This window comes from Rhododendron vialii, chromosome 12a, assembly GCF_030253575.1.
Source record: "Rhododendron vialii isolate Sample 1 chromosome 12a, ASM3025357v1".
In the NCBI taxonomy this organism is placed as follows: domain Eukaryota; kingdom Viridiplantae; phylum Streptophyta; class Magnoliopsida; order Ericales; family Ericaceae; genus Rhododendron; species Rhododendron vialii.
Genome location: NC_080568.1, coordinates 17,763,320 through 17,785,163, shown reverse-complemented (window position 1 = coordinate 17,785,163; position 21,844 = coordinate 17,763,320). Strand labels below are relative to the sequence as shown.

Here is a 21,844-nt window from a genome sequence, read left to right as displayed (position 1 = left end):
GAATCAAAGTCTCTTCTTCTTCTTCTTCTCTCTAAATTTTATTTTATTTTATTTTTTTTTTTTACACAGTCTCTCAAACGTATTCCATTAAAAGGGCTTCACAATAATCAAATAGATGAGTTTATACATAGCTTTACATATGTTCTAACCAAAAGATACAACCTTCAATTGCGAGTAAAGTATACAAGATGAATTAGACAAGATGATAAAACACCTCCTTAATGATTCCAATGAAGCTCTCAAGGAACGTCTCAATGTGCATTCCATGCAATCCAAGCTAAGTGTCATGGCAAGTACCTGAAAGGATAGGGTGAGCTACACTAGCTCGTAGAGATATCCATACCTAAATTATATGCAGAAATGAAGACTGATCCCATGGAAAAATATTTTCCAAACGCATATTTGTTTTGTCAAATACTGACGTTCCCACCCACACACGCACGTCTTTTACTCAACTAATATTAGGACAACGAGCTCCAATGACTTGGGAAGTCCATGAGAAGGAAAATAAGCTAGTATCGACATCTTAGACGATCTAAGTTACCAACTCAAACTGACATTTCGATCATAGTATGATGCTAAATAATAACAAGATTCTCTGTCTTCACCATGTCACATGTTTCAATTTCATTTCCGGGCATTAAGGACCTCGTGCGTCTCATATTCATTTCGGCATCACACCTATCGCTGGATCCGTGGCTTTCTTGTGCACATCCGGGCATTTAGGACCCCCGTGCGTCCACTGAAATCCTTCCATTCAATTCCGGGCTTTTAGGACCCCCGTGCGTCCACTCAAATCCTTTCATTCAATTCCGGGCTTTTAGGACCCCCATGCGTCCACTGAAATCCTTTCATTATTGTTCAATTAGTGTCACATATTCTCACTGAGCAAGCAATCTCTTTATCCACCATTTCTCTAATCCCCACACATAGCAAGCATATCTCTCACACCAATACTTAGATTTAGTTACACGTAAATAATCTCATCTTCATCATTTCAATAAAGAAAGCATAAAAACCCATATCATTCACATAGTAAATCGACCCTTCATTTCACGTCTCATTTTACCACTTAATGGACCACCTTTGGTGACATCTCCATTAATAGTCTAATTTGCAAATACTTATAAAGATCCTCATCTATGTAGTACCCATCAATGCTCAGTAACCAAGCACTCATGCCAAGTGATTCACCAAATCCTGTTTAACTCATTGCAAGCATCCCACAAGCCCAAATACTCAAACTCAAGGAAAGACATCAAATAATTTACACATCGCGTCAAACATTCTACAACTTAATTTATCATCGATCGTATCATCCATCTAATTCATTTTCTATTCCAATCGTTTATAAGTATTTAACCCTTATGCCCACCAATTCTCATATCCCAATAATTAATCTAGATCAACTCATCATATTCCCACATATCCAATAGGTGAAATTAATCATTCACATCTAAAGTTCCTACCATATCCGATCAAATAACATAAATTTAAGAACGGCATTTAAACCACTGAAAAGTAGACTTCTTTTTCTTCGATCCGAAGGTCATACATCAAAAACAGAGTTCGGGTAACCTTACTAGGGCCTTGCGATTATAGCTCAACGTAATAGTGAAACTGGTGCAAAGGCAGAATTTGGGTCAACTATGGATGCAAATCTGTTATCGCTCGGACATACCCATGATGCATGGGATGTATCGTTGGAAAGCTCTATGTGTCTAGTTTCTAACAAAACAAACGGTGTGTCATTTCGAGTCCCAAGCTAGGAGTTATGACCATTTTACCAAAGTCTGCCAATTCTGTCAGATTTTACGCGGGAATAAGTAAAATTGATTGAAAAATCATGACTCTTCCATCTTAAACCCAAAAATATTGAAACCACCGCCAAAAGTTGCACCACTACAAGCCCTACACTCAGTAAAAATTCTAGGTTCAGAAACGAGAGGAGGTTAACCCAACAATCAAAAGAAAAACCGATTCGCAACCATTTTCGCACCAGTCAACCAACCCTGTTTTAGAAATTCACCAAAAATTGTATACTTAACCAAATTACTTGATTCCAACGCCAATCTCTTCTTAACTTAAATATGCAGCTCCCGTAAAAGACCCAAAGCCACCCAAAATGTTCTTCATGCCCAGAATGTTAAAAGAAGACAGCCACGCACAGATTCGCACATCCAGCAAACAGCCAGTATTCAAAAACTCATAACTAATTGTGTGATTATCGGTGTTGCATGATCTTGGTACCAAAATCTTCGTATTGAAACGTACTTTAACAGTTATGAAGACACCAAAAATTGATTCCTAGCAGAAGGGCCCCAAAAAGACAGATTACCAGGACCCACGAAATTTTCAGCATACACTAGATTTATTCAAGACTCAAAATAGATGATCAAACTTAATCTTTGCACATCAAACCAACACTTAACACATATAAAGAAGGCAGGAGATCCCTACCTCCAAGGTTAGAAGCAAGCCCGAACATGGAGGAAACCTCAAAGTGCTCCGATCATGATTCTTCTTGGATCGATAGGAAGATCTTGTCGTGTAGAACAACTTTAATACTTGGATTTTTTTCAAAATCTCCTTCTATGAAGATGAAATCAAAGAGAGAAGTTTGGAAGAGAGTGAGAGGCGTGGGAGAGAGTCGGCCGGGAGAGTAGAGAGAGAGAAAGAAAAAAAAGATTTTTACTTCTCTAAACACCACCCCGCCTATTTATACTAGCACCAGCACCAATCACACTCACTCCCCTCCACTAACAACCTTACCACATTGACCCCAAATCTCATATTCACATCATATTTCACATCTCATAGTATAATCTCACATTAAAATTATTAAAATAAATATGGGTCTCTACAAATGTGCTTGCGTGCGCATCCGGTGAAGTTTTATCCGAACTTATGGTCGCGGATGGGATACCGGGTATATAACTTAGGTATCTTTCATCCGGATCTGGAAAAGGGGAATCGGACCACACCAGTGTTTGTGCCAGAGGTTATGGGTAGGAACGGATCTATGGATAAGATTCGAGATTTCACATAGGTTGAAGAATAGTAATAAAATGATTAATTGTTCTCTTTTTATGTTATGTCAATGCATTTCAATTATATTATCCTATTGCTTGTAAGTTATGGGTTCAGGTGGCTTTTGGCTGCTGAGCGTCATTGCTCACAGTACTATGTTGCCCTGGTAACTCGAACGCCAGGTGCCGAAGACGGAACAGATGTGTTGTACGATTCGATCGAGTTCAATCCTATTGAGGAAGAAGCTGAAAACCTTGGTTTCCAAAATGTTTATTAATGTCTCCGAATTTACGGGGCGTTACACTCCACATTTAAATGGTCAAATGCATGGGAAGTACGAGCATGTGTCCTGACATTATAAGATTGGAGAGAAAATGTTTCAAAACTTTCTCCACCTACCCGGCCTGCTAAGCAAGCTGTTGAATTGTTGCCGACACTGCTCTTTCTGTCTCACTTTAATTGATTAGTCTCTTATTATGAAAACAAGTGTAAGCTTTGGATGAAAAAGAAAGTATTTTGTTCATAGTTCTTTGATTTTTTCGCACCAAATTAAAGAACTAATTGACATCTTGAATTTGGTGCATGCGAAGAAATTTGAAAAATCATGTACATAAATATTGTATTTTTAAATTTGAAAATTACAAGTCTTTTCATAAGGGATTATCAGTTTGGGACGGAGGGAGTAAGTTACTATTTGGAAGATAAAACTACAAGAGCTAGAATTTTGGACTTCCGTTAAGTGCTTCTTGTTACGAGAGATCAAAATAGGCATAACAATTAGAAAGGATGCATAAACTAAATATATAGGAACATAAGTAATGGGCGCTTCTAATAAGGGTGCCCTTATTTTCGTTATTTGCGGACGTCATTGGAACATAAGTAATGGGCGCTTCTAATAAGGGTGCCCTTATTTTCGTTATTTGCGGACGTCATTGGATTGTGATTTCAATGGTTCAAATTTTAATGAAACTTTTCCGGGGAAAAGTTAATTATGACAGGTCATAAATCTTCCGCAGATCTAGACCATTGAAATCACGATCCAACAGCTGATAACAGAAGTCCGCAAATAACGAAAATAAGGGCGCCCTCATTAGAAGCGCCCTGCATAAGTAATATCCTAAACTAAACAGGAAACACAATAATAAAACTTAAAAAACTTGGATAACATAATATTACTGATACTGTATTATTCTAACAGTTTCACCTAATTTACATTGCGTTACATTTATATCTACAAGCATGAGTCTTTTCGAAATAGAGCTAATGCTTTCATTAAAAATCCTATTTTTGTGTTGGGGAGTGATTTTGTCACTTCTCTTTTTGTTAACGTCACTCCTCTGTGTGTTTTGATTAGATGATTTATTTTATGAGAGAAGGGAAGTCATATTAACAAAAATGGGAGTGGTAAAATCAATTCCCTTTTGTGTTTCTCAAACATTAAGGCCCGCAATCAGTAGTGAACATGGCCTATAGCGTTGGACATGTAGCAACTGATTATACGCTACAGTCACCGCACCCCTATGTGGTGGCCAGCAACTGCATAAATGATCTGAGCCGTTCAATGATTTTAAAAAAAATAGAGTGGGCCTCGTGGAAAATCAGTTCAATCCAATATGTATAGGTGCTCAATCCAAACTTCCAAAAATCAGATGACCAAGCTGTTCAAAAATGAAAGATTGAATCGAGCACTTACACATATCGAATTAAGCTAATTTTTCACGAGATTCACTTGAACTTTTTAAAAAAAAATTTATTGAATGGATCGAATTATTCGTGCGGGACTCAAAGTGGGCCCACACCCGTGCGGTGACAGTAGACTTATTGGATTACATGTGTGGTTGCCTCTTTTCACAGGAAAACATTTTAGTTATTGGGCCGCTGATAGAATTACCCTCAAGTTATCCCTATTGGGCCTCTGATACAATTACAGTCGACATCAATACTGAATTCCAATGCCATACGTAAGACCCAAACTCTCAATCAAACCAAAAATCGAGGCATCAAATTAACCGGATTTGTTTCTCAATTTTATGCTTTGTTTGGTTTGTGTTTTGAATTTTTTTTTGAAAAATAATAGGGGTAATAAGTGGAGAGAGATAGAGAAAGAAATGTTTGAAGTAAGGATAATCTAGGGGGAATTTTTTAAAAAGGGAGGAGAAAATTTTTGGAATTGAGTTTAAAAAATAAAATTGCTCGCTCGGTTCATTATTTACTCCATTTTCTTATCCAGTATACTATTTTGAGATATTCTATAAAAGTCAAAAGAAAAATAAAAATGTTAGGATACATAACTCTCGGTACATGAAAATGCTCATGAAAGGAAATAAACGGTCAAGATTCGCAGTGATGTGAATCTAGATTATGAATTGTTCATTTCCTTTCTTGGACAGTTTCATGTACCGAGAGTCATGTATTGTACCACTCCTCAAATAAGAATGGACAAGTACAGTCGGTCTTGAAACATGAATCTAATAACCACCAACTCCACCTAAGATGATCTAAATTAAATTACATAGTTGTTTTAAGAAATGTTAAGGCTACTTTACGTACCTATTACCAATTAATTTTAAGTTGAAACTCTCCAAGAAATCTAACGAGAAATGTCTCTCTCACAACTGTTTTTTGTGACAGATAAGATGGCTGGGATTCAATGTCTCTTCCAATTCAAGTGCTAATGAGGCTTAATTTTTTGACCTAATTAAGAAGGTTATGGCTCAAATAAGTTTTTGATACTGTTGAATTCGGTGCTAACTAACTCACCTAAAAGCAATTACGGTTAGGAGAAGTCACAACTTTCTTTTGAAAGGCAGCGCAAAGCCCTGCACTTCGCAATACTGCCCATATAGCATCGACGGGTGAAGATGGTTAGTCTTACCTATTAAGTCTGTCAATGGACCAGACCAATTGCAAAACAGACATAACGGACAGGTACAATCAACTTTAACGGTCGAATTCAAGCCCAATTTCTGGAATTTTTACTATGGTTGGTCGGGTGTCGGGGAGTAACTTCTAACCCGACTGACGACTTATATAAATATAAAACAAATGAAACCATAAATTCCTTGCCCCATTCATTCGTTCCCCAACTCCATGCCCACCTCAGTCCTCTCCTCCCCCGTTTCCCCGAGTCCCCAACCCACCCCTCCCCCAAGAATCCTAATCGGTCACCATCCCCCTTTCTCTCTCAATCTCAATCGATGCCCAACCCTAAATCGCTAATAAAGACTCAGCCAATTAAAAAAGATGTGGCTGTTTTTCTTTCATTACTTGATGGTTGATATTGATAACACTCGTTTGTAGGTGATGGATTCAAACTTGTTTGATTTCTCGCATGATGAGGAAGTTGAGGACGATGTTGAAGAATTTGAAGGTAATCCTAATCCCTGTTGCTAATGCTATTGATGTTGAAGTTGATACGGTCATTATAGTTTAGAAACAATAAAAAGAAAAGAAAGCTTTCACCACTAGTGCCAAAACCTAATTGAGGCTGCGTTCTTATAAACTTAACTTAAATTTGAGAATTTTATCCTTATTTGAATTTTTTTTGCATTTGTTAGTTTTGCGCCAAATTTTTTGTGGGTTATTGATTCGTTTCAAAATACTTAGGTAAAAATAAATTTTTTTTTACTTTTTTGATTTCTCTCGTCGAAACGAATCAATGACCCACAAACGATTGGAACAAAATTAACAAATGCAAAAAAAATTTAAATAAAGATAAAATTTTCAAATTTAAGTTAAGTTTATAAGAACACAACTTAAAAGGAGAATGAGAATAAAGAATCTGATTATGTGTAATTGTGAAAAAATAAGTAGCTAAAATAAAAAAGTGATTTTGAAAAATTAATTTGATCCAAAATTAGTTGAGGCCGATAAGAATGAGTGGTGCTATAGTTCCCGACGACCAAGGAGTGTTTGGATCGTGCACCTACACGTCTCGGATGCGGTTGATTCTTGCGTAAGCCCACTCTTTTGGACGGTTCGAATTGGCCGTCCAGTGGCTAGAGTGGACCCGACAGGATGTCAGGATCCCTTGGTCGGGAACCGTAGACTTTCTGGATAAAAGTACTCTAACGAATCGTTGACATGACATCGTTGTCCTAGCTGTATTCTTTCTTCCAGATAGTATATAATAAACAAACGTCATTTATTTGCACGAATGTGTCGCATCGGAACCAAACGCACGCAACCCCCGCCGATCGTAAACATTCTCTCTCTTCGTAAAAAAATAAAAGAAGAAGATAATTTTTAAAATTTCTATAATTTTTTATTTTTTTTATCTTTTAATTTATAATTTTTTTTATAAATTTAAAAATTATATGTAATAGAACTAAACGAGAAATAAGGCTCATATTGTATACTTTTAAAATTCATATGAAAAGATATAAAAAATTAAAATTAATATAAATATTAAAAATTGACTTGAGACCAATTTGAGACGGAGGGGTTAAAAAAAACCAAAACCAGAAGCAGTATCCCCTACGCGATAACAAAGTGCCCCACAACCTCTCTCTCTCTCTCTTCATCGTCTGTGGAAAAATTTATCAAATCTCAATCCCCATTGGAGTTCCCTTGGTCACCATCGTCTTCCATGGATCGGTTCAGAGCTTCTGCGAATTCATTCCTGTCTCAGTTCGAACCTCTCACTCTCGTTCTCTCTCCTCTTCTCTCTCTCCTCACAGCCTGGATTCTCCACTCCTTCTTCCGTGTTGTTCGCGACAAAGGCCTCAAACCAACTCTTCTAGGGTTCTTCATCAACTCCATCAAGTAACCCCCCCTCTCCTTCATACATGTTTGTATGTCCATATCTTCGATTTGTTTTTCTTTTCGCCCCAAAAAATTTAAAACTGATTTTTTTTTTTGTTTTTGTGTACGTCGATTTTGTCCCCACAGGTTGGTACCAGGTGTGAAGAGTTACATTGCTGCTGAGAAGCAAAAGGTCGGTAATTTTTCCTTATTTGATTTCACCAGTAATTTAGTCTTGGATTTGTTAAGTTACTTTGGTATTTAAGTGTATCTGGCAATAAAAAGAGTGAGATAAAAATAAGAGAAAGCATTGAATGTGTGTGGTGGATTGACTGTATTAAGCATTAAATGCCATTTCTTGATGGGTGGCGTATTTTAGTGCAAACAGTTCTGTTTGTCACCCATTGGTCAGTAGACTCAGTACCCAGCTGATTCTTGTGGGGCCTCAGATGACCAGGGCCGGCCCTATGCTCTTGGAGGCCCTAGGCCATATCGCAGAACGGAGCCTGTCTATTTTTACTGTCAAATTCAAAACTAAGAGAATATATGTATACCTATATATTTAACATATGTTTTTATTGTTAGTTTTAGCTAATTTCAGCTTGTAAACAGACTTAAATGAAAGAACATAAGATAAAATATCAAAAAGAGAGAGAAAGGAATAGCAAGTATTTGTGTTTAGTTACATGAAAAATATTGTATAAATATTTGTTTGTTAACATTATGGCATGTTGGATCGTGAGTCTTTGTGGTGTCAATGCCAATTTTAACCTTCAAGGGTTTGGGTTTGATTCTTGATTGCCTACTTTATAGACAATTTTTTGTTTTAAGCGTTCAACCATTAAAAAACAACAGCTTAGGACCAACTGCAAGGACTCGAGCTTGAGCTTGAGCCTCGAGCGAGGATAGCTTCTGTCCTACCACTGGTATGTATGAGCAGATCTGATAAACCTTGGGCTATGAAATATATATTACTTAATCACAAAAAATAAATAAATTGGGGGCCCTATTTTGAGCCTTAAAATTGGAGGACCTAGATGGCGGCCTCTTGGGCCTTGCCCTAGGGCCGGGCCTGCTCAGATCAGGCTTAGCAATCTGATCTCAATTAAGACCCATCAACTTTAATGGTTTTTTACTTCTTTATTTTTGTGTGGGTGAATTGAATGGTGACGAACATGTTCAATGGTTGATGTGAACAATGGCTGGTAGCCGTAGGATGCAGTCTAGTGTCCATGATATGTCTGGCCCAAAAGATTCTGTTCAATGGGTTGGTCCACAGTAACACAAATCTTTGTTTTTGTTTCTCCCTTTTTGGGTTCTTATAGTTTCTGCTCTCCCTGCTAAATAAATGGTTTTCGTTGTTTTGGATTTTATTTATTTACTATTTAAAGGTGAAGAGAGGAGTTTGGGCTTTAGGGCTTAGAAGCAACTCCAGTGGCAAGCTTGCCAAAGCCGTTTTTGTAGGCATTGCCATACCAAAATCACCTCTCGTGTGGCAAGACAAAAGCTTAACCAAGTTATAGGGTGAAATGATACTACATCCTGATCACAAGTGATCTTTTGGATATTGATGTGATGGTTGAAGATTGATGAGGGTATGGTTTGCCAAAATGGCATTGCATCTGTGAAGCAACATTGCAATCCGTTTGATACTTGACACTGTAGAAAGCGAAAAACTAGCATTGGCTTTGCTAAAATAGCTTTAACAGTGGAAATGCTCTAAGCTTAGTTATTTTATGGTGCTTACATAATTAATTCAACTGTTTGTTTGATAAAAAATCGCGGCACCATAAATATCATATGAAGTTGAGGAGATGAAAAAAATGTGAAAGATTTTGAAGTTGTGCCCTCCAATGTAGGTCCTCTTGGACAAAGTCTAGGATAGTTGTTAGTTGAATGGACAAAGAGGAATTCGTTTGAAAAATGGACAAATAGGAAGTATGTGTACGTAATTGATAGCAACTAAAGCTTAGAATACATCCTTTGTCCCATTCGTCGCGTGTTCTTGTGCACCAATTTTTAATTCAGTTGACTTTATAGTTTTTCGTTCCATGTATGAGAGTGAGTCTCTCACGGAAGGGCATAAGAGCTCATATGCCTTGGTGGATATCCGCAATAATTTATGCTTGTTGGCTAACTGCTTCCTACCAATGGAAACATACTTTTTGCCGAGCTGGAAAAAAAATTATCAGAAGGCTTTTTTGGTAAAAATGATTTTCTACTTTTGAGTTCACCTATTTCATTATATTGATGGATGCATTGGTACCTTGATTATGCAGGTAGTAAATCAGTTGCAATCTGGTAGCATATCTAAAAGGGATGGTTGGAGGTCAGAGTTGCCAAGAGCTGGCTTAGGAGTAGGAGTCTTAGACAACATGAAAGATGAAAAAAGGAAAGACGTGTCTTGGCAAGGAAAATGTTCTGGTACAGTGTATGTTTGTTCTTATTGGACTATAAAGTACACATGTGTCCTTTTTTATACAGGAAGGCATTCAACACTCTTTTGTTATTTTCATCAGCTTGTTAATTAACGACATTACTTCGTGCAGATACATTGCAGGAAGTGAGGCTGAAGGACATTTTTCTTTGATAAATGAGGCATGTTCAATGTGAGTAAGATCGCACATCGTTGATCTGCATTATGTCTAGAAATTTTTATTTTGTGCTCATAATTTCATATAAGCTGGTGAAGAAATTATAAGAACATGGGACTAAATTAATAACTTCATAGTTACAGTGTTTAAAGCTTTTTTCACGCAAATGATGCACAAGATTGTGTAGGAGTAAAAAGACATTTGTATGGCCTTGGAAAGCGAAAATCATTTGTTGTAGTGGCCTCTTATCCTTTTGATTATGTTTTGAGATCTCTCCTTATGAATGTTTTGAAGATTTTTGTACAGCTACTGTCATTTGAGTGGGTTCTCTCCTTTGATGTTTGACTACCAATTCGGAATGGATTTGATGTTTGCGATAACATGTGGCATGACATTATATTCTGGTGTGGCAGATATTGCAATGTTTTGTTTGTTTCCTTGTGTTTCAACTATTAATGAACCTGCTACAAGATTTCCCTCATCCAGTTGAGAATTTGGAAACACTTGCCATTCATAGTAGATGATAACCCATGTTCCTACCTTCATGTTATACTTTGCTAAAAAAATAAGATTATGGTTTCAGGTGTAGTTTGCATTACTTAAGCTATCTTCATTTTCATACTCCTAGTTGGATCTTAATCCGATTTGCTTTTCAGGTTTGCACATACCAATCCACTACACATGGATGTGTTCCAGAGTGTTGTACGATTTGAATCTGAAGTGGTTTCAATGACAGCTGCACTACTTGGAGGTAAAGAAAAAGCTTCTGGGGGACAGGTATGTGGAAACATGACATCTGGTGGAACCGAAAGCATATTATTAGCTGTGAAATCATCACGTGACTTTATGAAAGCTAAGAAGGGAATAACAAGACCAGAAATGTATGTTTAGTTTTTGTTTCGTGCCATTTTTTGCCACTGATTTTTTTATGTACTGCTGTTTAAATATAGAGTGATTTTCTTTTTGGAGTGTAGGATAATACCTGAATCTGCACACTCGGCTTATGACAAAGCTGCACAATATTTCAACATCAAGTTGTGGCGTATCCCTGTTAACAAAGAATTTATAGCAGATGTGGGAGCTATCAGGCGACGTATAAACAGAAACACCATCTTGGTATACATTCAAGACCAGTCTTATTGGTTTCATTACTTTTCCTTTCGTTTGGCATGTGTTTCTCTCCCATCTACTAGATGGAATTGAAACATGTGGGTTTAGATTAATGTAGCCTTTGGCGTAGGTTAATGTAGCCACTTGGCATCCTTCATTTTTCGCAATCTTTGTTTTTCTTTTCTTTTTTTCTTTCCTCCTGGGGTATGCCCCTTGTAGGGTGTACATTCGCTTAGCCTCTTTTCTATTTCAAGCTTATTTACCCAAAAAAAAAAAACTTAAATGCAAAGAAACATTCAAGTTTTACCCACTCTCTAGTATTTTGGTGATTCCATTTCCAATTTTGGTTCTATGTTGAAAAGTTCAATGAACTTGAAGTTGTTGAATCTTCAGATTGTTGGATCTGCTCCTGGGTTTCCACATGGCATCATTGACCCTATTGAGGTATGTGACTTTATTTTCCGTTTGACGATCTGTATCTCTTATTGGCGTTTTACTTTCATGTTGCCAATTCCTTTTGCAGGAGCTTGGTGAATTAGCTTTCAGCTCTGAAATCTGCTTTCATGTTGACCTGTGTCTTGGAGGATTTGTATTGCCTTTCGCTCGTAAACTTGGGTATGTTAATGTCTCGCTTGATTTGTTCATTGAATGAAACAGTGTTTCTTTTCCTATGATACCATATTGCAGCCACTTCCCATTTTGGTGCTGCTTTTTCTGGGAAACCATGTTTTCTCCATCATTGTCAGTTCTGCTGGTAAACCCCTCAGCAAATCCACGATCCAACGACAACCTTAGTGAATTGTGCTCTCCCTCTGTATTCCTGCAATCCTGCTTCAACATCCTCGAAACTTGAGCACAAAACTATATGGGATAGTTATACAGATTCATGTTTCAATTCTGTTATATTTGGAGAAGACATTTTATCTCAGTTCCGTTTCTGGGACTCACTAAACGCATAATATAACCTGTAGCTGGCTCATTAAACAATATATTGCACACAAGTTTAAGTTGGTATGCTATTTTACCCTTAGCTGGGTTTCTTAAAACATTTTATCTCCTCTTTTAAGGTACCCTATTCCGCCTTTTGATTTTTCTGTCAAAGGGGTTACCTCAATATCAGCGGATGTGCACAAGTATGGGTTGGCTCCCAAAGGAACTAGTATAGTCTTATACAGGAATCACGATATTCGGAAGGTAAGTAATTAGTTCATTTCACTTCCCCCTCACCCCCTTCATTTTTTTAAATGTTGATTTTACTTTTGCGATTTGGTGAAGGGAGGCAGTGTGTTGTGGCTCAATTTAAACATGTGTCTCTCTCTAGATGTGACGAATCGGCCTGATTTTTTCTTTGTTTGAGCTTGTTCCATGTTGGTTAATTTATAACCTCCAAAACTAGTGAATGAGCTTGGGTGGCCTCTCCACTTATTGCCATTTGCTTTTGAGTTATATGCTTTTAATATGGTATCAGAGCTAGGCTTTCAGAGGCATTTGGATAAGACTCTCTTTATTGATTGCCCCATTGTTTGTTCCATACTGCACCTAGCTTGTTTTGTTATGATTCCAATTATCCTTTGTTTACGTCTCCATGTTTGGGTCAGGGGTCACGCGTGCGGGGTATTGTTTGAGTTGGATGCTTTAACTTTCTTCATAACTGGTCCCGTATGTGAAACCGAAATAAATACAAGTTTTGTAATACCTTGTGATCTGTTCTGTTGCTGGGCCAAACAAATCTCTTACTTTGGGCAATATAATTAATTGGAATCGTAGGGGAAACATTTCTCATAGTTTTGATAGCCTGATCAATCATCATGGTATTTTTGGCTTATAGTCCCATAGTCAGTATTCGTCTAATGAGGATACATTCTGAATCCACGCTCTATGCCAATTTCACCGTTCAATTATAATGTCTTCTCAGATCAACAAAAAAAAAAAAGCAAAAAAAAAAACTGTATTGTCTTTAATGCATCAATATTTCTCTAGTAAGCAGATCATAAATTCTGAACAGGCTACTGCTGTACTTGTAATGACTCATGAAGTCAATATTGGACATTTTGTGATGTTGATAATGTTGCATAAGCTTAACTGTTCCTGGGATTTTTTGCACTTTTTTTCTCACATTTTATTTCCTGACATATTCTTGCGAGGTACTAATCAATTCTATCCTGTTTAACTTAATGGCTGCCGGGAAACAGAACCAATTTGTTGCTGGTAAGTTGCTCCTTTTAGAAAAAGTGAGACAAATTAATCAGACTTGTGATTCCTGTTTGTTCACATACCATAATAGTGATATGTGTCCTCCACATACTTAAAGAACAGATATCTCTTATACAGTGTGGAGAGTTCCTAACTAGTGTATGTGCATTAATGTGATTTAAGGAAATTAACAGCTTAATGCTCAGAAAGCAAGTTGCATTTTAAATCTCGGTTCGTTGTTGTTTTCGATGAAACAAGGAGGTTAAATTTGTTTCTTAAATTTAAATGTATCTGATGGCTGATGGGTAATAATCTCCGCGCTTATCCATGTTCAGTTACTGAGTGGTCTGGTGGGCTATATGTGTCACCGACGATCGCTGGGAGTAGGCCGGGGGGGTTAATTGCTGGGGCTTGGGCAGCAATGATGTCTTTAGGATTTGAAGGTAACAAACTTTGCTGAAGTTACTCATCTGATTCATGTGCAAAGATATTTGGCTTTCATAATTGGTAACCAACATCTGCTGGCAAGCACTGCTGTATTCGTGTGTTGGCTAATTTTCATCGCATAATATAGGCTACTTGGAGAATACAAGAGAGATCATGGAAGTATCAAAGAGAATACAAAAAGGGTATGAGTTTTCAGTAAAACTTTTAATGGTGGTTTTGATATTAAACTATTGGAGATCACTTTTGTTTGTCTCTCAGAATAAAGGATATTTTGGAGTTATTCATTGTTGGAAGGCCTGACATGACAATTGTGGCATTTGGATCTAACGTCATCGACATATTTGAAGTCAATGACATTCTGTCATCTAAAGGCTGGCATTTGAACGCATTGCAAAGACCCAACAGGTAGGCTTTTCTCTGTAAGGGACCATGAGATTGAGATAAAGCTAATTATCAAATCAACTGTAATCATCAGTAACCGTGGTTGACTCACTGAACTGAGGCATCCGGCTATCAGGCATATAAAGGCGGCAATTGGAATGTTTTACACTGCTGAGTTTGGAATAGAGAAAGAGTGGTGCTTAGCAAAAAAAAATTGAGAGAGTGGAAGTAACAAGTATTAGAACAATAACACAAAGCGGTTTACGTGGTTCTGCAGATTTTGTCTGCATCCACTAGTACAAAACCCCAGGGGGCTACATCTTTCTCATTCACTCATGGTTTGTGTACATGTGGAACACCTATCTTTAGTACGCCGATAACAGACATATCTTGTAATTGTACGGATTGATCTGAATTGAGGATCCAAATACAAGCCACAAACCTCATGGTTAACTTGTGTGTCACATACTCACATTTCTATATTCAAGAAATGACTGTATGCAATAATCACCCAAACCTAGGGGGCCTTCCATCGTTAGCATATACGCATTGTAGTTGCTTTCAGGGTCAAAGTAATTATTGTTCTGTTTTTTGGAAATAATAAGTTTGATTTTGTTCTGAATGGTCTTTTCACTGCCTTTCAGCATTCATATATGCGTTACCCTTCAACATGTACTGGTAGTTGAGGACTTCCTCAAGGATCTGAGGGATGCTGTGCAAACTGTAAGTTGCTTTTTTGCTATAAAACGATAAATCATCTTAGTTTTCCATATCTGAGACTGCTGCCCTCAACAGGCTGGGCCTACTGGTTATTAGTAGACTTGATTTTTTTACCAATTTCGCAAATGGTAATTCAGTATTCTGATTTCAGGTAAAACAAAACCCAGGTCCAATAAGTGGAGGGCTTGCTCCCATATATGGTGCTGCTGGGAAGATGCCTGATAGAGTTATGGTTCAGGAATTGTTAGTTGATTTCATGGACACTTCATGCTAGTTACATCTTTTTAGACTTATATCAGTTTGATTTGATTTGATTTGATTTTAAATACAAACTGTGGCTGCTCCTTTTTTTTCTCCGATTTAACCGAAACAAATCAAATCATGTATACTTTGTCCAACACTTCATGTATACTTTGTCTTATACACGTCTATCCTTTTACCCTTTTCCATAGTATTGGACTACATTGTGTGCGGACGGGAGGGAGGACAATTTCTGAAGGTTATGTTGGATCTTGAATTTGTGCAGTGAATAAGGCCTGTTCTATTTTCTCAAATAAATACTTAAAAAATAAGAATTTATTTTCAAGCTTAAAAATAATGAATTTACAAAAATAATTTTTCAATTTTTTTTTTCAGGATTTGATAGATCTCGATGATCAAGATCTATCAAACAAAATTTATGTTGTATTTTTTTTTAATCTCAGTAGTATTTTTTAAGAGGATAAACCGGAACACCACCTAATAGCCATAGGAGAGTAAAAGGGTTTGGAGTAGGCAAGGAAGATGTTAGGGGCACATCAATTTGTCACACTTTTTTTTTTTTTTTTGGGTCAAACGGAATTTCTTTTGTTAATTTGTCGCACTTCAACCACACTTCTCTCACATATATGTGGGTCATGCATGTGAGATGTGTGGTTGGAGTGTGACACATTGATGTGTCCCTAGCATTTAAAAATTAGTTACTTACCAAATATCATTTCCTCTCTCGGTTCATTTTTAAGTGTTCAGTTTCATAACTTTAACTTATTAAGAGACATTATTATTACACTTTTCACATTAATTTTTACCTTCATTTTTTCTTTGTTTGTCGATATATCAAATAAGATCACCCCAAGCGTAGGGTACAAGCGTCCAATTGAAGCATAATATTCCGGAAGACCGGGAGCGTACCCACGGGAATAATTAATACGGTTTTGCTGAATTTGTAGAAGTAAGCACGATTTTCGGCTTTTAGGCAACCAACTTTGTTTTACGTTTGCAGTGGAAAGTAAAAATGGCTAAATTAAAAAGCGAATAAACTAGGATAAAAGCAGGTTAGGTCTAGGAATTACTAATACCCATGACTCGAGTTGAACTACATTTTTCACCCAATTATGCGGTTTAAGATACTCAATTAAGGTTCCCAATCCGGAAAATAAGATGGTTCAATTACTAAGCTAGCTCTAGAATTTATTTAGCAAACACCTCGTGCGACAGAGCTCCAAGCATTATGTGTGGTAAGTAGGCGATGCTCTTACCTACACATAATCAAGGGGGTTAACACCTTAGTAATTTGACAAATAAAATCGAACCCCACATCGATTTTCGAACCAAAAATTCAATCTTTATTGGTGAAAAATATAATTTTTACTCGAGTCATGAGGTGTTAATCACCCCATGACCTAACTCTAGAAAATTACTTACACATATCTATGAAGATAAGAACAAATAAAAATCTACTAAGCATAGTTGAAATAATAACGCTATGAGAAAATTAGATTAAACGATAGATCGGAGTAGCGGATACAACTTTAATAAAGACTACAATATCAAAAACTAATTAACTAAAACAAAAAATTAAATTTAAAGTGCTGAAAAATGAAGAACAATTCAAAAAGTAAGTAAATCTAGGCTAGATCTAAAATTATGCAATACAAAAGTTGTTTGTACAAGTGACATCACTCATATTTATATTCTTCAAGGTACGCGTACAGAATATCCCAAAAGGTGCTCCAAAGATCCCCTCCGAAGTCCTCGGTACCGATAGCAAATGACTTAAGTTGCTGAGATAAGGACCTCAGTACTGATAGATTTAAAAAGGTGGTACCGATACCGAGCATTTAAGGGCTACCTTCATTAAACCACTCGGTACCGATGGATTAAAGCCCATGGTACCGATACCGAGCAACTATCTCCAATAATGTGGTCTTGCTTTATGCTTTGCCTTGCCTTTCCTTGGCGAGCCGTCGGGTCACCATCGGGTCTTTTCAGCCTAAGCTTTGAGACTTGATTATTCCGTTCTTGATCATCTTTGCACCTTGAATAATCTTGACAAGTTTTAGGCTTTACCATTCCCGAATTAAACATTTTTTCTATAACACGGAACTCAAATACTTTACGAGAAAAGACAATTAAAAACACTAATTAAACAAATAAGATTAACTAAAACTAGATAACTAGTGCACCCTATATTGCATAATCGGGTGCTTATAAATTTTATTTACTTTACCTTTTATGAAAACATCATTACACTTTTACTCAATAATTTTTCAAAATGAAATATGCTTTTAGACCCACGTTCTCCACGTCCACAAATTACTCATTTGAAATTTCAATTGCTCATTCAGCAAAATCAGTCCCTCCCTGTTCTCATTGTTGGTCGTGTTGTCTCTTAAATACTTGTGTTAGCGGACAAATGAAGGAACCATTGGGTCATCGCCGGCTTCAAAGATTTCGTCGCCTCGTCGAAGCAGAGAGAGGGAGAGTGCATCGTTGAGTGGAGAGAGAGCCCAATTTGTTGTCTTGCGTGTTTACTACAGTATATATTTCTGAGGGTTTTTATGTCAATTCACGCATTCAATTTACAAAGTTAGTAGTTATGCGATTCATAGTAGTAGGTTTTTTTTTTTTCCAATCAATAGAAGAGTCATTCACATCATATATGAAGAACAAAGTACAAATCCGGGATACTATATCAATTGTGAAAATTCACGAGAAAATCAAGCCCAATAACTCAACTAATAAACCCATTAGAGCATCCATATTGTAATAAGTAAATTAGTATGAATAAGTAAACTTAACAACAATGTTAAAAAAACATCTCACATTGTAATAAGCAAAGTTATAAGTCTTTTAGCAAATAACCAAATTTCATTCATTCCATAACCAAACTTAACAACTTTTAACAATAACCAAAACTCAATAATCAAACCCAATAACCAAACTCAAAACTAAAAAACTAAAAAACACCCCACATTAGAATCGTCTCATCAAGACGAATAATTTGGTATGGTCTGTTGCGTGATTAGAAGTCGTTTGCAATTGGACATATGGGCATTGTGTATTGCGGGGTTTTTTTTATAGGGATGCAAAAATAACCAATGTGGAGGTAAAGTTTGTTAAGTTTGATTATGAACTAAATGGATAATCAAATGCTGACGTGACATATTTTGGTTATTGATTTTGATTATTCTCGTTGCGGATGCTGTCTTTTGTCCAGTTTTAAAGATCAGGAGTGTTGATACAAGCGACAGTTAAAGGGGATGTTTGTGTAATTTTAACCTATTAAATTCTCACAATTGATGTACTATGTAGGATATGTTACGCGTAATTTTAGAATATTACCCCAATTTAATGCACATGTGCGCCCACTTTCCCTCTCCCTCTCCCTCTTCTCTCTTCTGTATTTCTTCCTCTCTCCTCTTGCTTCCGTGTTTCTCTCCCTCTCTCCTCTCTCTATCTCTCTTATTTTAAATAGAGTGCTGTTAATCGCACCCCCGTGTCAGGCCCCTTGACACGGGCCTGCTTCAATTTCCCGTTTTACTCCAGCTCACCATGCGCTCTCTTTCTCTCTCTCCCCGCTGTCTCTCTCTCTCTCTTATTTTTATTTTTTGTTATAAAATTTTAAATTCTAATAACTTTTTTTTTCACGTATTTTTTTTAAAATAAATTTTATATTTTTAAAATCTACTCAACGAAATCTATCAAACGAGCCTAATATTGATGGTGAAATAATGTAAAACGAAAAAATTATATTTTTTGGTAGTTTAAATTGTCTAAAGAGGTTGAAAAATTGAGTGTCCTAAATTTCAATCTATTTGAATCAAATATCTCTTAGGGTTAATAACCGAGAGTTCTAGAGTCAAAATTTAATTATGACCATTTAGGATAAAATGATCAGAAAATTAAAATCTTTCCACGGGTTCAAACGGATTGAAATTTGAAATACTTAATTTTTTAACTATATTTTTTAATATATAAATTGTCTAAAGAGTTTGAAATCACGTATTTTTTTAAAATAAATTTTATATTTTTGAAATCTACTCAACGAAACCTATCAAACAAGTCAAATATTGAATATGAAATAATGTGTTTAAATTAAATGATTTTTTTGGGCCCAGTATAATATCTCTTTTTTTTTTTTTGTCCTTTTTTTTTCGTCCCGGCGGTTTTATCTGCATTACTTCATACCACAATTGGAGGCGTGCTTCATAAGGATGAGCCCATCCATGTGCTTCATTTGATGTATTTCGCCTCCACCATATGATAATGGGTGGTACAGGATAATGAGGGTATAGAAAAACTTGCACGAAGTGATTTCCATTAACATGACCAATAGCTATATGTTTGCGCGCTGCGTATAGAACTAGATGGGAGCTCAACGGCAAGTGAGTGAGACAACTCGAAGCAATCATATTGAATGTATGTAGTACAACGTTGTACCTTGATGCGGACAAGTCCCAATTTTATAAAATCCATCCAATGATTCTCTGGTGCCGATGGTTGGAAGCAAATTTTTTATTTTATTTTAATGTCCTTATTCAATTTTTTTCGCATTTGTTAGTTTTTGGTCAATTTTTTGGGGATTATTGCTTCTTCATAACAAGAGGAATCTAAAAAGTAAAAAACTACGATCGAAATCTATTTTTTTAAATAAAGATGAAAAAATTGGCTTATTGGCTTATTTTTGTCTTTATTCAAAAAAATTATGTTTGAATCGTAATTTTTTACTTTTTAGATTCCTCTCATCATGACGAAGCAATAATTCTCAAAAAATTGACTAAAAACTAACAAATGCGAATTTTTTTTTGAATAAATACAAAAAAAAATAAGCCAAGTGGCTTATTTAGCCGAACGCCCCCTTAATATTAAACTCCCACAAAAATATAATTTTTCCGTTTTATGTTATTACATCATCAATATTAGGCTCGTTTGATAGGTTTCGTTGAGTATATTTCAAATATATATAATTTATTAAAAAAATAGGTGAAAAAAAAATTATTAGTATTTAAAATTTTACAAAAAAAAGAGAGAAAGAGAGAGAGAGGGGGTGCAGTGAGAGAGAGAGAGAGAGAGGGGTAAAAGGGGAGCCGTGTCAGGAGGGGGGCCTGACACGGAGGGGGGCGATTAGCAATCCACTTTTAAATATTCCCTCGTCCATTTTTAATTATTAAAGAAATATCATCATTACATATTTTACATTAATTTTTACTTCTATTTTTCCTACTTACGATATATCATTATTACACCAAAGGTCCTGTTCCGTTTTCTCAAATAAATACTTAAAAAATAAAGACCTATTTTCAAGTTTTAAAATATTTGACTTACAAAAATAATTTTTTAATTTTTTTGCAGAGTTTGATAGATCTCATCGAAATCTATCAAACAAGATCCATATTGTATATATTTGAGATTTCAATAAGCCTACTATTTTTAAGCTTGAAAATTGCAAATAAGTACTTATTTTTTAAGGACCAAATCCGGAATGAGATTTTTTCACTAATTTTTCAAAATGGAATATACTTTTAGGAGTAAAATAGAAAATGAACCAATTGTTACCCATTAACTTTACAAAATGGACACTTATCAAGGGACATACCAAAATGAAATATTAAACTCTAAAAAAGAGACAGAGGGAGTATTAAAATGTCTATAACTCTTGTTGCACACATCCAATTTTTATAAAACTTATACTGTATTTTTGAAATCTATTCTTAGAGATTTACCAAATGAGATCAATATTGAATATAGAATTATGTAAAACTAAAATTTTAATATTTCAATGTGAATTTAAAATTGTTGTGACTGAATTTTATACTTTGAATTTTTAATTGTCTATGTACAGTTATTAATTGCTTATTCTAAAAATTGATGATTTTGTTGGTATGTTAAGCACTGATGTTTCTGCCAAAATTCACAAAAAAGTTGCATTCATAATTAAAAAAATGAAATTATTAATTAGCAGTCTTAATTTTTACATAACAGTGTTAAAATTAATAATTTACAATTTAAATTTACAATTAATAGTGTTAATATAATAATTAATAATTAGGAGTCTAAATTAATATTTAACAATCTAATTAATCATTAAAAGTGTTCAATTCACAATAACCATTTTAAAATTTTAATTAATAGCGTTAACTTCAAATTAATGATATTGTAAAATAACAATTAACAGTATTGTAAGTAATAAATAACAGTTTACATTCACGAATGTAAAATATCAATTTACAATGTTAGAATTAACAATTAACATTGTTAATTCATAAATTTTATTAAAAATAGACATGTATAATAAAAATGATAGCATCGTATAATTTTAGTTTTATATAATTTTATATTCAATATTGATCTCATTTTGTAGATCC

At 35.5% G+C, this 21,844-nt stretch overlaps 1 protein-coding gene and 1 long non-coding RNA gene across 3 annotated transcripts; one reads left to right on the top strand and one right to left on the bottom strand.

The window, feature by feature from the left end:
- On the bottom strand, positions 1-2,778 carry LOC131310027 (uncharacterized). The gene is made up of 2 exons (XR_009195084.1): positions 2,461-2,778; positions 1-297 (listed from the first exon to the last, which is right to left on the bottom strand). It is a non-coding gene; the product is annotated as an uncharacterized LOC131310027 (long non-coding RNA).
- A 4,727-nt stretch (positions 2,779-7,505) lies between these two features.
- On the top strand, positions 7,506-15,665 carry LOC131310026 (sphingosine-1-phosphate lyase). Of its 2 annotated transcripts, XM_058336806.1 has the most exons (13): positions 10,066-10,197; positions 10,323-10,382; positions 11,024-11,248; positions 11,342-11,483; positions 11,871-11,921; positions 12,001-12,092; positions 12,545-12,671; positions 13,670-13,685; positions 14,006-14,113; positions 14,245-14,299; positions 14,376-14,522; positions 15,143-15,221; positions 15,370-15,665. In XM_058336806.1, coding segments are annotated over exons 2-13 (1,167 nt in total). In that variant the 5' UTR covers positions 10,066-10,197; positions 10,323-10,380; the 3' UTR covers positions 15,493-15,665. The 2 variants fall into 2 exon arrangements, with proteins under 2 accessions (XP_058192790.1, XP_058192789.1); XM_058336807.1 differs by lacking the exons at positions 13,670-13,685; positions 14,006-14,113; positions 14,245-14,299; ... (1 more) ...; positions 15,143-15,221; positions 15,370-15,665 and adding exons at positions 7,506-7,794; positions 7,921-7,966 and having other exon boundaries at positions 10,053-10,204; positions 12,545-13,439.
- The last annotated feature ends 6,179 nt before the right edge of the window (positions 15,666-21,844 follow it).